Raw genomic sequence first — 17410 nt, forward strand, 5'->3', positions numbered from 1 at the left:
ATCATCTGAAATGTCATCTAACTCTGTTTTCCATTTTCTCCCTGTTTGAACTGGAATGTCTAGAACTGATCCCATTATTGCAGTTTTGGGAGCAGGTAACTTGTTTCTTTAGTTTCCCAGGTTCACTGCTGGAGAGGAATTATGCCCCAGGATGTATGATACCCAGAGCCTCAGCCATACCCAATTAGGTGATTTAGATGATAAGATCTAGAATTTCTGCTGCTGATGAAATTCAGATGAGATCTGTTGAGCTGATGCTGTCGTGGAATTAGATCTTGGGGACCTTTGGATGGAATGAATTTTGGGGGGGATGAATTTTGGGGGGGTGGTCAGAGGGCATACTGTTATAGCCAGAATCATGGCCCTCAAAGTGTCCACACCTTAATCCTGGGACCTATGGACATTTTGCATTACATGGCAAAAGAAACATTGCGGATGTATTTATAATAGGGAGATTATCCTGGATTATCTGGGTAGGCCAATCTAATCTATTTTAAGTCCTTAAAATAGAAAGCTTTGTCTGGCTGGAGATGGAGATTCAGCGTGTGAGAAACACTCAACCCACCCTTGCTGGAGAAGGCTGCATGGAAGGCATAAGAATGCAGGCAGCCTAGCATCCAGCTGACAGCCAGCATGAAAATAGGGACCTCAGTCCTACTTGGCACTGAAGTCAGCCAACAACCCGAATGTGCCTGGAAGTAGATTCTCCCTGGCAGCCTCCAGATAAAAGTCCAGGCCAGCCAACACCTTGGTTTTGGCCTTGTGAGATGCTAAGCAGAGTATCTGGCCCCCGAGGACCTAATGAATTGTTGAGATTAAAAAATGGATGTTGTTTTAAGCCAATAAATGTGTGGTCAACTGCTAGGTGGCAAGAGCAAACTGGTATGTCATCTCAGACTCCAAACGGCCCTTAGAAATCACTTCCCTGAGCCCTTCGTTTTATTAGGAGAGAAACTGAGGCCCAGAAAGCAGAACACCGCAAAAAAGATTTAAGGCAAGAGGCAGAGAGCCAAAGGGCCCAGATGTTCTGGGCCATTTCTTGCTCTCAGACAGACTCGAGGCTCCAAGCCCAAACACAAACTGTAGGAGACCATGAACACCTTTGTGAATAATCATAATCAATCATTTTAGATACGGCGAGTCACAGAGAGCCCACAAGTAGTTCCCAGCCTGTGAGAGGAGAATTCACGAGGGCTGGACTTTATACAAAACTCAGCTACTCCTTAGGCTCAAGAGACAGAGATGGAATAAGCCAGATGCCGACTCAGAGACCAGGACTCTGCAAAGCCACAATGTAGAGAAGTCTAGTCCTTGGACCAAAGCCATCTAAGTACCTTTTTTCCCCAGCTATTAGCTCTAATTGGCCTATTCAAAGGAAACTAATTTATGCCTGTCAACAAGGAATCTTCGATTAGCAGCAACTTGAGAATGAAACCCTGAGAGCAGAGTAGAAGCCTCTTGGGGGATAATTGGAAGGCAGACCAGGCCCCAGCCTCAAAAGACATTGTTATATCCATACCTTCCCCTTCTCCAACTGTGAGGGAGGGGAGCTCGCATAATCCCAGATAAATTCAATGAAGGCTGAAATGGGCAGGGAAAGGTCCTTTGAAGGCTGCAAGGGATTGCCCCTGGCTGAGAATCTAGGAGGCCCACTGCTAACCTGCACTCTCAGCCTGAGTCTACCTGCCACATTTCAGAACCTCAAGCCAGTGGCTTTAAACTCTCACCTTCAGCCATTCCCTATTCCATGCAGTCTGGCCACTGTGCACTTGTCCCCAGTCTTTGTACACCCAGGCTGTTTCCAATTGTGTGCCTTTGCGCACGCCGTCCCTTCCTTTTGGAAAGCCCTTCCCACACTCTTAACCTTGAAAACTCTTACTGGCCTTTTGAGCCTAGTTCAAATGTCTAATTTGAACCCTGCAAACTCCTCAGGGAAGCTTTTTCTTCAAAGCACTTGGCCGCTCCTTCTGTGCTGCCAGGATGTTGTTCATTTTCCTATTAGACTTATAGCCGCATCCAGTCAGCTGTTTATAGATCAGCCTCCCCTCCAGACTTTAACTCCGAGCCTCGTCTGTGATCCCCAGCTCCCAATCCTGCAGGGACTGGCATGTAGTAGATGCCCAGTGAATGTGCCTTAAATTGGTTTGAGTATTTCTAGACAGGAGGCTCACAGATGTTTTCCAAGGTCAGACTTATCTGTGGTAAAATCCCAGACGGTCAGGAGCCTGAGAAAGTCTGTTGCCTGATCTTCCATAGCATGGCTGAGGAGCCAGAAGCCCAGATCGCACAGGTGCAAAGACAAATGAGGTACAGAGCAAATGAGAAAAGGAAGGAGTTGGGTGTGAGTGAGCCCCTGGGTGCACAGAGGGAGGGAGCAGAGAGGCACCTGAAGGTGTGGAGTACACCCTCCCAGTGGGAATGGAGGGCTTTGGCCCAGCACACTGTGATGTCACATAGGTCAGCTCTGGCTTCCTTCCTGTCCAGGGCAGAGCTGGCGGGAGAAAGGGTCTAGGCTCTGGAGTTAGAGACCTGGAGGCAAACCACAGCTTCTCCCCTCGATACCTATGTGGCTTTAGGCATGTCATGTCCCTGCTCTGAGCCTCAGTTTCCTCACCTGTGAAATGGGAAAGATAACTGCAACTTTCTCACAGAGTCCTTGTGTACACTTTGTTCCCCATGCCTGGAACACTCTTCCTGCCCCTCACTCTCTATCAAGTTAATTCCTCAACATATTTCAGCACCAAGCCCAAGTCTCATTTTCTCAGCGAGGAATAGGTCAAGGCACCTGTTAGAAGCTCTTAGAACTGCCTGCACTTCTTTGTAACACTCAGCATAGTTGAATTTAAATAATTAACTGAAATCAGGCATTTCATGTCCATCTCCCCAGGCTGACTGCCTTGTTTCTCTTGACCCTGCACCCAGAGCACTGCTGGGGCTTGGAAAAAATCTGTGGATAGTCCTATCCAGGTGGGGTGTGCCCCTCTGAGATAACGTAGTTATCCCCAGAATACATCCATTTATTTAACAAACATTTATTGAGCACCATCCGAGTACCAAGCCCTATGCCAAGTGCTGAGGACATGGGGATGAGCTGTAGGTGGTGATGCCCTGAAGGGGCTCCCAGTGCAGTAAGGGAGATAGTTACATAAACGACACAGAGGGCAGATTCTACACAGAGGTGCAAAGGAGAAAGTGATCCATCCTGGGGAGGATTGGCTTGCGAGGCTTGTCACCTGCTGGGGTCTGAGTAACACAAAGAAGGCTTTCTGTTCCAGAATACTTTCCCAAGCATTTCTACAGTGTCTGAAATTCCCCCATCAGAGTGTCATGCCCTTCCTTTGTCCTCACTGTCCTCCTCTCCATCATTACCTCATGCACTTATATAAGAGGGAAGCAGCTCTTCTAGTGGACGGAGGAATCGAGGAAGCAAGTCTCCTCTCCAGGCCTGTTTTGTCTTCTGTAAAGTGAGGGAGTTCAGACAGGTTCGGTGGTATCTTCAACCTTCCTCCCCAACACTGGGGTCCAGGGGAGGGTCAAAGGAAGACCAAAGTTGGGACAAACACCTCTTCACAACAAGTGCTGCTGGCTGGCTTTGGATGGAGGCCTTGGGCCTGGGGCGGGAGGGGTTCATCGCAGAGGCTGAACAGCCAAGGCAAGTCTAATCCCCACTAAGCCACTGACTCACTCTACAGCTCTGAACCCAGCCTTGACCTGTGGCCTCAGGCTGGCAAGGAAACTTGGGTTTGGACCAGGGACCTCCCTGGAAACTAACCACATGTAGCATCTATAAGGAGCTTCCCGGGAGGGGGGCCTGGGCCCAGAACAATCCCTAGCTGCATGACATCACCCTGCTTTCTTCTGTTATCACCCAGAGCAGCTCCAGGTGTGGCCCGGGACTCGCCACACCCTGTCCTGAGTTGGTCCCAGGGACCCAGCTTTGTTCACCTCCAATGGCTTAGTGGCTGTGCAGCAGACACCTCAGAGTTTTATGTCTGACTGCCACTGACTATATGATCTTGAGCCTCTGTTTCCCTTTCTGATCTTCATTGCCTCTTCCCTGGTATTACCCAAACCCTCAGTCTTATAGGGGCCTCCTCCTCCTTGGATCCTTTCTCCATGGTAGGTACAATCATTATAATACCATAATTACATTCACCGAGAAGCTACTACACACCAGGCCCTGCACCAAGCACTTAGCATGGGTTACTCTTAACCATTAAATACATATCATTATCAATATCCCCATGTTACAGCTGAGGAGACAGAAACCTTCAGGAAACTGGCTCACCCAAGGCCCCGCCCAGAAAATGACTCTCCTTGGCTACCCCGATGCTCCCTCAGGACTCTCTTTAAATTGTGCTTTTAATCTGTGTCTTATCTACGCCAAACAGTGACTGTTGGGAGAAGCGATAGAACAGGCATGGAAAAGCTTTATAAACTGTAAAGTGCAGTACATGAGCATGTGGCTGCCACATCAAGGTTTCATGACCTTGTGAACTTTCTGGGTTTTCTAGTTCAGCTTTCTGTCCCACCAAAGGAGTCTCCAAGACAGCCTCTCTGGCACACACCCACGGTGAGGGTGACTCACTGCCTCCTAAGATGGGGGCGACTCCTGCCAGGAGCAAGCACTGCTCAATGGGATAGGGACCTGCCTCCTTGTGCCTGTTATGGGTTCTGTTTGCCTCCCCTGCCACATGATGTCCTATAGTCTCAGCTTTCTCATCTGTAAATGGGGCTGATAATCAATGAGATAACACAAACAGTAGGGAGTATATACAAGTATATAATTTATTGGCAAATAGTAGAAACTGCTGAGTGTTGCTTCCTTTCCCCATTCACATTGCTAATTTTGTTTCCATTCTTATAAAATAGATGATGAGGGGTTATTATAATCCAGGAATTTATGAGTCAATAGTTATTTACCTATAAACTACTTCTTAATCTGCTGCACCTTTTCCCCCTCAACAGAACAAAAAGCCTGTTTCTGAACGATGGGCAGAAACCATCATTTCCCCACCGCCCCTACTGTGTCTGGTAAAGGGTAAACCACTGATTAAATTATTGGTGAAAAAGACATAAATATGTATACCCAACAGATAGCACTTAATAAGAGAAGAGTGTCTAGATTATATAAAATGAGATGGGTTTTCAAACTGCATTCCTCAAAAACCCTAAGCTCCAGTGGGCGAGGATTCACAAATGTCTTCTTGGAATTTCATAGATACAGACCCTGCTACAGTGATAACTATGACATCTCAAATGCTCCCTGCAAATGTTAACTCATTCAAACCTTACAACCTCTTGAGGTAGGTAATGCCATCTTCTTCAGTTTTACACATGAGGTGGCTAAAGCACAGAGAAGTCAAGTAATTTGCCCAAGGACACACAGCTAGTAACTGGCAGACCTGGGATTTGAACCTAGCCATTTGCTTTAGAAAACATGTTCTCCACCTCCATAATATACCACTTTAATCCATCATCGGCCCTCATTAGGCTGTAAGAGCAGCACTGCAATCCATAACTCCCAATTTCCAAGATTTCTATTCATCGTGGCAATCTCATTGACTTCCTATAAAGTATTAAAAATTTAAACTTACGACAGAGAACTAAATAACAAACTCTTGCCTTCTATCTTGAGGTTCCAAGTAAAATTTCATTTGAAAAAGGATCCTGCTTCAACAGAAAGTTTGAAAACTACTGAGATTGTGTGTGAGGGAGCTCCCCAGGAGCACCAAATAACTCATCTTCCCATCACTTCTGTGTGGCCAGGCCCTTGACTCTGAAAGGAAGACTTCTGCCTCTCCCGAGACAGGCCCGACTGAGCCAGGGCTGTCACCCTTCAAGTGCTGCCTTTTCAGCAGGTCAGCCTTTCAGCACTTCTGCCCTTCAGAGGATTTGGCTGCAGTAGGCACTGGGCATGAAAAACATGCTTCATGGTTATAGGAGGCACTTTCTAGAACTGGTCTCAGAGCTGATATTGAGTCTTCTTAGAGTATTCTGGGCACTCTCCAGTCTTGGGGCCTGGACATCTTTCAGGGACTGCTGAGGCAATACCTATAACAGTCCACCTGCTTCCTTGATACTCTATCTGCCCAGCCAAAAATGACCCCAAGAGCTCAGATTTCCTGGCCTGTGCAAGTCACAACAGCCTCATGATAAGAGACTAGTATCCTTTCCACTTGTGCTTAATTACTGACAATGATGGCGAGCTCACTCCCTCACGGGACTTCATTCAGTATAAGAAAGTCTCATCAAAATAGAGTACAGCAGAACTTAAGGTCTCCGAGCAGATTCTGTAAGGCAGGAGTTTTGTCAGTGTGTCTTGTTTTCTTAATTACAATCATGCAAGCAAGTCTACAATTTCAAGTTCTTGGGTCATGCCTTGACCTGAATGAATTTCCCTTGGGTCCTATCCAGGGCTCCAGATCAACCTCATGCATGCAGAAAATGAGTTTGTTTACATAGAGACCAGCCACATCATCCTGAAAAACAATCTCAACCCTGAGACATTCATCTTGCAGGAAAAGAGCCAAAGACACATGTCTCTCCAAGACAGGGAACCACCACAGTTCTCAGCTGCAAGCTCAGAATTCCCCGACACATGGCTCAGCGGCTGCCTTCATCTCTTGGAGGCTGGGCGGTCTTGGGGCATTCTCAAAGGGCCAGATGAAACATATTAATTCATCACTCAGAAATGATTATGAGCTTTTTGTCCTGTTGACCTGCAGTATCGTAAGCACAGATGATAAACTCCCCAAGGACCCTTCCTGAGCCTAACAAGGCGATCTAAGGAGGTATTAACCTCCTGCATAATATCATCCCACTGACTGTTACTGCGATAGTGTGTGCTGTTCCCTTTCTATACAGTTTCACATCATCCCCTGGCCATGTGCACCTAAGCGAGTGGACTATCGTTGTAAGCTGTCCATTCTGAATGCCTATAATAAGGACGTTTCCATTCTGAAGATTCATACCCCATTGTGTGTCTTTACCACTGACATTTAGAGGGTCAGTTCCAGGTGAGAAGTTCTCGAAGGGGGTGAACCAGAAAGAGGGAAGAGCTCATACCTAGAAATGCCTTCCTTCTGGTCCTAGCTTCATCACTTACTGAATTACAAGTCATGTCACCCCTCTGAACCTCAGTTTCCTCTTTTATTAAAATAGTTAAACTGAATAGCTACTTCCAAAGGGACATTCAGCAAGTTAAGTGAAATGATGCACATAAGAAAGGACCTCATAGCAGGGTTGACAGCATGGGTGCTGGAAGCTGCCCAGGTTAAAATTCTGGATCTGGGTCCTTAAGTTCTTTATACCTTAGTTTTCTCATCTGCTGAGTGTAGACAAAAAAATAAAAAACAGTATGTGCAGGGTTGCTTTTCTGATTAACTGAGTGAACATATAAAATATAAAGAGTCTAAGACAGTGCCTGGCATATAGTGAACGCTCAAGAAAGCCTCATGTGCTGTGGTACACAGCAACAGATGTCCTCCTAGCAGCAAAGCTCACGACGGACAGTATTATTTTTTCATACCTCGCAAAGCCCTCGTACATGCACCCTCTGGCTCCTTATGATAGCTCAGTGATGAAGAGACCACTTGAACAGGTGAGGAGACTGAGGTTCAGATCAGAGGTAAACTGAGCAAAGGGTAGAGCTGAACTCAAACTCATTTCCTCTTCCTGCTGTGCCACACTGCCTCTCTGGTTCTGTCCTATGCTGCTTAAATGCCATCAACCACCCCGAGAACCCTACACTGGGGAGTGCCAGCCAGCCAGAGATTGGGTTAACTCTGCTCTGAACGACTGTGCAATAGCTGTACTGGGAGGCTGTCATACTGCAGAGGCTGAAGAAGCTAGGTCCTGTTGTCCTGCATCCATCCATTGATGTTTACACGCCTTACTGGGGTGGCTTCTTTTCCTCCATTCTACCGCCCCACATAGCTAATAATTGTGCCAGAGCACTAGCCAATCACATCACTCCCTTCCTCTAAAACCTTCAATAGCTTCTTATGGCTCACGGATCAAATCAGTTACCATAAGGAGTACAAGTCGAAATGCAGAGCATTCCTTTTCAAGAACCTCCCAAACCTCATCACCTCCTACCCCTCCTCCAGTGTGGCTAGGCCAGTCTCTTCTCAGTTCCCTGGACCACTGCCATCGTCTGTAAAGAGCATTCAGATGGAGAACTCAGAACTGCTGATTCCAAGAGCAGACACAGGTTGGAGAGAGAACAGAGACCTAGATACTCAAAACTCATATCGTCAAGGACAGAGCCAGGATCTAAATTCAAACCTTTTTACACTCCCAGACCATTCTCCCGTAACGAATACTCTTTACCGCATTTTTAAATTATTTGCTGATCTGACTCTAAACATACAAGTCCTATAAAACGGTCTGAAGAGTTCAGACAATTCAAACATTTTAGGATCCTAACACTTTCCTCGAATGGTGTCTCATGAAAGTAAAATTCAAATCTTTTACAAAGGTCCTTGCCTACTCCATCACCTATCACTCTCTCATTGTGTTCTGTACTCCAACCATGCTGGCCTCCTGGCCTCTCCAGAAACCCCACAAGGGCCCCCAGTCTTAGGGCTTTTAACCCTGCTGTTCCCTCTGCCCGGAATGCCCTTCTCCCTGATGACGTCTGATCATTATTCAGGTTTCACTAAAATGTCACTTCCTCAGAGCCTTCCCTGACCACCCTGTCTAAAGTGTCCCTTCCACCAACCACTTTCTATCACATTGCTTTTTTTATTTTTCATAAAAGAATCATCTCATCTCCAAAGAATGATGCCGTTATCTACGATTATTTCTATGATTATTTCGTTTACTTATTAGTCTGTTTACTGGCTGCCTCTCCCCAGAATACCAGCTCTGTCAGAGCAGGGACTTGCTACAGTATCCGAAGCTCATAGAGCAGCACCTAAGCACCCAGTAGGTACCTGATATAGATTTACTGAAGGAATGCACTAAACACAGAGATGACTTCTCTTTGGCTACATCCTGTGCATGATTTGCTCATTCCCAATCAACAGGCAGGGAACAGTGAGGCCCAAATACATCTAGCACCATTCAAACTGGCTGGAACAAAGACCTCACTTCCTCTGGGGCTCAGCTGGTCCAAGAGACCTGCTGCTGACATTTCACCAAAGAACTCATGCAATGAGACTGTCTTCTATTAGTGAGAATTATTTTCACACCACCCACAGAGGGAAACCCTGATTTTATGAAGGTAAAACCACATTGTGATGAACACTTAATCAGGATTTCGTCTACGTTATAGCTCTGCAAGGAAAAAAGTAGTTGGGGGCCTTAATATCACGCTAGTAAAACGTTACAATAAGTGTGTTCCTGACACGATTTTCTTATTAGGATCTTTGCCTGTAAATTTTATTGCATTTAATTAAAAATTATTGCTAAAAGAAACAGCTGCAGATGGTCTTAAGTCAGAAAATTAAAAACTGAATATTCTCATCAGTCAATTTCAACAAGCTTAGTCACATGCATTAGGAATGTGATGGTTTTGAGATTATAATAATTTTTATGGCATTTCCAGGTCCTTTCAATGAAACTTAATGAAAGCTCTGCGTGAGTTCATTTGTCAAAAACATAGTAATAATAGGAATGCTCCCGGCTTACAGGCAGTTACAAAGATACCAATGAAAACTATGGCTGGGATGTACAGAAAATCCAGCCACACAGCTCTCGGGCACGGATGGAATTAGTCAGCAGGAGGCTTAGTTGCAACTCTGCCATACCCCCAACCAAGGTTTAGAGCCAAGGCTGTAATTCACCTTTGTTTTACAATGATGCGTATATTTGTTGCTGCAGCACAAAATATTTTTATTTCATAAAAAATAAAAGTCGGGTTTCACTCTCTCAGGCAATCACTGCCGAAAAATATTTGTTGCATTCTGAAGATGCTGGGGGTACTCTGGGGGCTGGGGAGGAGGGAAGGAGTCACCCTTATGCTGGATTTTATTCTAGATTTCAGAATTTTAATAGCGGTCTCTCTGTTCTCGGTCTGGATTGCCTATACAATTACCTTCCCCAACTTTATGACTTGGCTTGTATCATTTAACTTTTTTTTTTAAGGATTGAATTCTTATTATTTCTTGCTATGTCTTTTATTGGAAACCAACTCAAATCTTTTCTTTATTTGGGACCGGATAGACTGTAACATATGAATAAAAGAATGAGAAGGGAACAGCGAAGGCAGACATAAGCTGGCCCTGGACCTGACACTGGAGAACTGGGTTGCTGTGGACATTCTAGCGACAGAACTCCACTCCTCTCTTTTCCATGGCCACAGCCCTGCTTGGTCTTCATTTTCTCTGGAGGAGACCATTGCAACAGCCTCTTGATTAATCTCCCTGCTTCCCGTCTCTCCATCCCCTCTACTCTCCACTGGCCAACAAGGTGTCCGTGACAATGCACCATCCCCACTGTGGCATACCCCCGCTGAAAACGCACATAGACTCCCCACTGCTCAGGGGTATGTACTAACTTTCCAAGGCCTTCTATACAAGGCCCTTCTCGGCTGGGCCTCAACCCGCCTCCCCAACTTCATCTCACAGACCTGCATTTTGAGCTCCATCTGAACACTTTGAGATTCTTTCTTAGCCCCAGACTCAGGCACAGGCTTGGGCTCCTTCTGGATTGTTTGTCTCCATCATGAACTCTTGTAACTCTGGCAATACCCACCTTACCTATCTCCAGAATTGTGTGGAGGGACCTCTAACAAAGCCTTTATCACACCAGGTTTTAAAGACCTCTAGCAGTCTCTCTTCCCAGCCAGACTGAAATGGCTTGAGGGCAGGGACCTTCATCCCTCTACTACCTAGAACAGTAGCTGACAGGTGAGTAGATGCTCAATAAATGTTAGGAGAAGTGAGTGAATTAGCTGAGCCAGTGCAACATTCTGCTGTAAGAACTGGAAATGAGAAAAAGGTGGTGTTTGAGTTTAGTCCTTAAGCCTTTCAACCCAATCTCCTCCATATCTTCTCCATGTCTGCAATGTGAACTGTTTTCCAGAATAAAGATATCAAGGTATCTTCTGAAGTTAAGATTAAACCATTTTCACTGCAGCTTTACCTACTAAAAATCAAGGTCCTATGTTTCTTTGTATGTTCTCAATCCTTTCTATCTCTATATGTCGAAATCCTACTTTTCCTTCAGTATCCAGTCAAATGCCTCCCTGTCCATGAAGCCATCCTGCCTTCCCTCTGGACTTCTACTCTTTTGGTCCTGAGCATTTTCTATCTTGTATTTCAGGGTCCCTCCCCCCACCCCACCATACGTCCACTAAAACAAGTGATGGTGCCTGGTCCACTTTGCCATCTCCTTCCATACTTCACTTGGCACAGTTCCTTGCCAAAAATTACTCATTTCTCAAATGGTCATCGTCAATTAGCTAAAATGATTTCCCCACTCCTTATCCTCAAACTCTTGAGCATGCGATTCAAACTGAATTCTAACAAAGAACAGCTCCATCAGAATCCGGGCTGGGAGAAGAGTCCTGAAAGGCTGGGCCTTGGACTTTCCATAGCTCTCTCTGGAAGGCACAAGCACTCATGAACTGCTGCTCCCAGGTGGGCTGGATCATCTGAAGCTCCCCTAAGGAGCAGTAGATCCCAAACAGATGGCCTGCTCCGAACCAGAGCTCTTGGCTGCTCTACAGGCACACCTGACCACAGGAAGGCAAGGGTCTCCACCATGGCCCTGAGGGATGGAAAGATATCTAAGTATCTCATTAGCAAGTTCAAGGAAAGCTTGTCAGTCTTCTTGACAAACTGCCAACAGCGCAACAAATCCAGCAGCTGTCAAAGAAAGGGAAAAAAAAGTGTCCTTTCACTTTTCCTTGAGGCCTTTGGACCAATTAGCAAAGCCAACATTATAAAAGTGCCTGTGCTAGCCTGTCTCCTGCAAGGGAGACACTTGGCAGATATCGGATAAAAACCACCAGCTAACATTTTGCGACCACAGAAAATGGGTAATGAAAAGAGCACTGGACTGAGGGTCAGAAAGACTTGGGTTCGAATCTTGGTTTAACTACTTACTACCTATGTGATAGAGAATAATCTATATCAAGGGTCCCCAAGCCCCAGGCCACCCATGGCCTGTTAGGAACTGGGCTACACAGCAGGGGGTGAGCGGCTGGTGAGCAAGTGAAGCTTCATCTGTATCTGCAACTACTCCCTGGCACTGGCATCACCAACTCAGCTCCACGTCAGATCGTCAGGCATTAGATTCTCATAGGAGCACCAGTTCCTGGTGTCAAAAAGGTTGGGGACCACTAGTCTACATCACTTCACTGGGCCTCGGTTTTTCTCACCTGGAAAATAGAGACTGGAAATTCCTAACATGCCTAACTAATCGTGAATTATAAGTGAAATCATAGCTATAGTCAGAGTCACAGAGACAGGCATTCCTATTATGATAATGGAATCGTAATGGTCCTGCTGTGCCCTTGGTGTAAGAGGCTGCTAATAATGTCACGTCAGTACTGCTCAGGCTGTTGTTTGCATCCCTGACCCCATCTCATGCAGGGGTTAGAACTAATGCTGATGCCACACCCCACTGCTAAAGCTTGCAAGTTCATGGTCCCAATTTTACTGATGTGATATAGTGAACACTGAGTCAAACATGCAGAAGAACAGTCTTGAGAGAGACAGAGACAGAGACAGAAAAACAGAGACATCCCATAGTAACAGGGATCAGACTCTCCATCCATACCCCTGGAATCAAATTTGAATACTGCATCCATCATTATGTGACCTTGGTCATGTCACTTAATAACAGCTAATCCTTACTGATCATTTCACTATGTGTTGTATTAACTCACGTAGTCTTAATGACATTATGAGGCAGATACTATTATCATGCCCTTTTAGAGATAAAGAAACTAATGCAGAGAGAGATAAGTAATTTGTCTCAAGTCACACACATAGTAAGTGGTGGCGTGTAGACTGAAATCCAGACAGCTTGGCTCAAAAGTCTATCTCTGAGCTCTCACAAGCTCTCCCTGGGCTGCAATGTTTTCATCTGCAAACATAAAAAGCCACTACATATACACCAAATCCAATACGCATTAATGGATGGAGAGAGCTCTGGACAGGAAGATAGGAAAGCCAGTGTGGTAACATGGTAATGCTATGCTATAGGGGGTGGGCATACAGACATTCACTGTATGTAAAAACTCAATTCTTCTTTAGGTTTGAATATTTTCATAATGAAATGTTGGAGAAAAGTGGCATCAGGGATCTGTGATGTATATAATGCTGTGATTAAGGAAGACTCAACATCATGCATAAAACAGACATGAATTACGGGGTTTTAAATGAGACATTTAGAACAAACCAGTTTTTATAGTGTTTTGCATCAACTGAGTATTTAATAAATATATACAAAGCATCTACCACTGTGTCGCTGAAGATAGGAACTTAGTAAGTGATAGTTCTTTCTGGAACCCTTGTGAAGCTCAAAATCACCAACTCACATGGAATCGTAAAACCCTTGGTCATCGATATCCATTTATCAAGCTTCTGGTGCATAACCAACATACTGAGATGCCATGGGATATTCAGAAGTCAAGACTGGGTTCCTCCAACCAAAACATCCTATTTGAAAAGTAAGAGTGTTAGACTAGACTTCTAGCCTCATCCCCTTTTTTTTGTGCATAAGGGTCAATTTAGGAAAAAAGGAATATTTGGGGATACACTTTAAAGGATGACAAAAGCTTTTTTTGTATACCATGGGGAAAATGTACACGGATAACGATGTGTACACCTTTATTTTATAAGATAGAAGATCATTAATAAGAATATTATTATAGCTCCTAAAATGTTACATGTGCGTATACAAATCTCAGGGGAAGTAACTGCATAGAAGAAACTTTATCATCCATTAGCCCCTGAGCTGCTGCTCTGATTTAGGGGTCCCTAGAGGCTCTCTGAATTCTATTATATACTCCTCAGTTTCTTGAAGGGAGGTACTTTTAGTGGAAAAAGGACCTGTATTTAAATAACATTGAATCACACCACGAGAGAGTTATTCCCTTTTCAATCCTTAAGAATCCTTCTGATTATGCCAAGTAGAAAGTCTCTGTGTGGTGCCAAGATGTCTTTAACACCTCTCCCTGTTTAACAAAGGGACCAGGCCTTCAGCTCACAGCCTTGGCAAGTAATAACCTCAAGCTTGACTTTACCACTGTTAGTTTACTTTCCTTTGTATCTTATTTGTACAGTTGTCTTCTATTTATGGCAACTGATACTGTTTTTCCATTTCCCAATAGTGACATAAAATTTCCTTTCTAAATATTTCTTGTTAAGTAAAAAAGATGATTTCCTTAAAGACAAGTAAGAGTATAGGTGGTATAACAGAAATAGAAAGGTGGTACAGGAAAGGTGGATGGTTGAGAAATACAGTGCTCCAATCTTACCATTTTATAGATGAGCAAACTATGGCCCAACCCTTTCCAAGATCCCACAGGAAGTCAGTGACTGAGTGGGCTTTGAACCCACTTCTCTCGATGCACTGGATGCATTGCCCTGCGCTCTTTCAGGATTGTTGGTATTCATTTTGATTTTTGCCTCTGATCCTCATACTTAAGCAAGGTGTGGAATCAGGACAAGTAGCAGAAGGAGGAACTGCCTCGCCACCCACTCAGCCTGTCCAACCTGAAGCACCGCTAGGTATGCATCTCAGATCAGCGGCACCCTTCCACTAGATTCTCAGAGCTCCTATTCAGGCAAAGCAACAGTGGGGCCCCCTCTCCCATAGCAGTCCCTTGTGCCTCTCAACTTGATGTGTCTGAAACGTCCCGTGCCCAGACCTGTTCCAGCCCAAAGAGGGGATTTTTCTCCCCGTCTGCTTCCATCTGTTTCTTGCAGGAAAACGGAAGAAAGCTTTGCTCACTGATTGATCTCCAGGAGGATGTGGTTCCTGCACAGGAGATTTATCCCAGTCAGTCTGGCCTTTGGTGAAATAGTATCAGAGTGGGGCAACAGTGCTTTTGAAATTCAGAGTCTGACAGTTCAGGATACTCAACCAAACCCCCAGGCTGTAGCATCAAATGTGAGATCACAAAGCATCTAGCACACAGTAAGCAGTCAAGATACAGAAGTATTAGGATTTTCTTGGGTATTTTATTCCCTTATAGTTATGTTAGTTTGAATGAAGGAATCTTTTGTTTTGTTTTTTGGACAAAGTACAGACCAAGGCCACAGGCCTCTGCATATGGCCAAGTAGCCTATATACTGCATAACGCCAAGGGGGCACTACATATAGATTAAAAGGTGAATGTAGCCTGGGGTCTCATAGTGAGCAGCATGCACAAACCAGACAAGGTATCCCTTCGCATAATTCACTGCAAGTTCCTGAACCAAGAGTCGGGAAATTTGAGTCTTAGAACTGATACCTCCACTAATTTGCTGAGAGACCCTTGGCAAGTCCCTTTCCCCTCGTGTGTCTCAGTTTTCTCCTCTGTAACAAAACCAACTGTCTGAAGTTCCCCTCCAGCTATAAAATTCTGTGATTCTACAGAAGCAGATATCAATTCTGAAGGGCTGTCATACACAAGAGAGAAAACAGGCTCACTCACCGGGCTTGAGAGAGGAGAGCCAGCATGAGTGGGGTAGGGATATTAAAAGGAGGTAGCTTTTGCCTCAGTCAGGGGAGGCAGGTCTGGGGAGTAGTGAATTCCCTGCGGCTTGAGGAATTCAAGCACAGACTCAGTCAAAAGAGAGACCTGTTGTTAGAGGTGGGAGGTTTGACCATATGCCCTGTGAGATCCTTTCCACTATGGAGATTTTGTGGTTTCACAGTTTGGTTATATTTTCACTAGTGCTAGGAGGCAATCGAGCTAGGGCTTGGTCTCATCAAACCCTGCTGATAACGACTGATGCAATGACCTTGTCGGCTCTGCCTCTTGTCCTCGTCACACACATTCACATTATCCGAACTACACTGAGCCCTTCCAGCAGCGCTGGTATTTTGGTTATCTCTGCTCCAGCAAACGAACCCTTTCATCCAAGAAAGAATTAATTAATAGTCTTGCCTGGGCTTGGGGTAGGGAGAAGATGGAACCAGGGTGGGGAACCATGTGAAAAACTCAAGAGAATAAACCATACAAACACCTCTAGCATCTACACTCCAGTGACGGCTAATGCTAATTGCAAATCATTCTTATCTATTCGTTACTGCAGGTCCCCTAGGAAGCCCTAGCAGCAACATCTGTCTGGGACTGGGCTCAGTTAGCATAAGCAAGGGCAAAAAAATCAGGATTTCTTTTAAAATCACAACTATTTTGGCTTTTCATTAATTCAGATCAGGTACCTCCAAAGAGTGTAATGGTTGGGATAGAGAGGCATCACTTTTAAGTTGCATCCAAATATGTAAGGAACGGCAAGATTTGGCAATTATCCACTTGGGATGATTAATAAGGGCATTCAGTTAGTCTTGGAAAGGTGGGGTCAGAAAACCCCCACTGTTGTCAATAATTTCAGTGTTTCACTCTCACTTCTAAGGTGAATGAGTTCCCGCAAAAATCAGCTTAGATATACCTCTCAAAGACTTCTATTCAGAAATTTAGCTCAGGGCACCCTTGGCTTTTTAAACAATTTAAATAGTCTTTTCTAGTTCCCTTCAATAGAGAGTATATTTACATAATAAAAATGTATCAATCTCAATTTAGGGTATTTTCCTGATGGTGAAAGATATTTAGTTTGGCAAGATTCCAGAACTTTCTCTCTTGGTGACTTTCCCAGAGGGGAGTAGCAAAGCCATCTACCTAGATGAGAAATGTCCCCCAAATAATGCAAATATACATGCTCACATTTGTACCAAATTTGGCATTTTAGACAATACTTTCACATAGATTATCTACTCTGATCTTCTCAAACACTGTTATAAGGTAGCATGAATCCCACTTCACTGACGAAGTAACTGAGGTTCACAGAGGTAAAGCCACTCACTCCAAGTCACAGAGCTAGAAATATAGCCTGAGGCAAAAAGGTAAGTCCCTTTTTCCCCTACACCAAAGTTTATTTCTCAGACAGTTACATTTGCTAAACAACAAAGAAAACTAATTTCATGGTACCTTTCTGCTTCCTGGTCTGTGCTCTGCTGTTTACTCTCAAAGGCGTTGAAGCTGCTCATGTCCACGTAGCCATCATTTTCGTTTGCTGTGGACAGGGCTCTGCTCTGATCTTCAAACAGCTTCGTAAACGTCCCAGCCCTCGCGGGCCTTCGGGGAGGGATCTGGATATTCTCATAGTCCGAGTTCATGGCTGGAATATTCTCATAATCCGAAGTGTCGGCATTGGGGAATGAGATGGACCGGGGCTTGGTCAGGGGCAAGGGCAGAAAGGGGGGCCGGGAACGGTCTTCGAAGGACTCCACTCGGGACACCGTC

The 17410-nt window shown here is 44.9% G+C and overlaps 1 protein-coding gene across 2 annotated transcripts in view; it reads right to left on the minus strand.

The window, feature by feature from the left end:
- The window catches only part of FGD5 (FYVE, RhoGEF and PH domain containing 5), a 104228-nt gene that overhangs the window by 84551 nt on the left and 2267 nt on the right, over positions 1-17410 (minus strand). For both annotated transcript variants that reach the window (XM_006907169.3, XM_025043657.1), the window contains exon 1: positions 17096-17410. This exon is cut by the window's right edge. In XM_006907169.3, coding sequence (XP_006907231.1) covers positions 17096-17410 — 315 coding nt within the window. The remainder of the gene's footprint in view (positions 1-17095) is intronic.

This window comes from Pteropus alecto, unplaced genomic scaffold (genome assembly GCF_000325575.1).
Source record: "Pteropus alecto unplaced genomic scaffold, ASM32557v1 scaffold92, whole genome shotgun sequence".
Classification (NCBI taxonomy): Eukaryota; Metazoa; Chordata; class Mammalia; order Chiroptera; family Pteropodidae; genus Pteropus; species Pteropus alecto.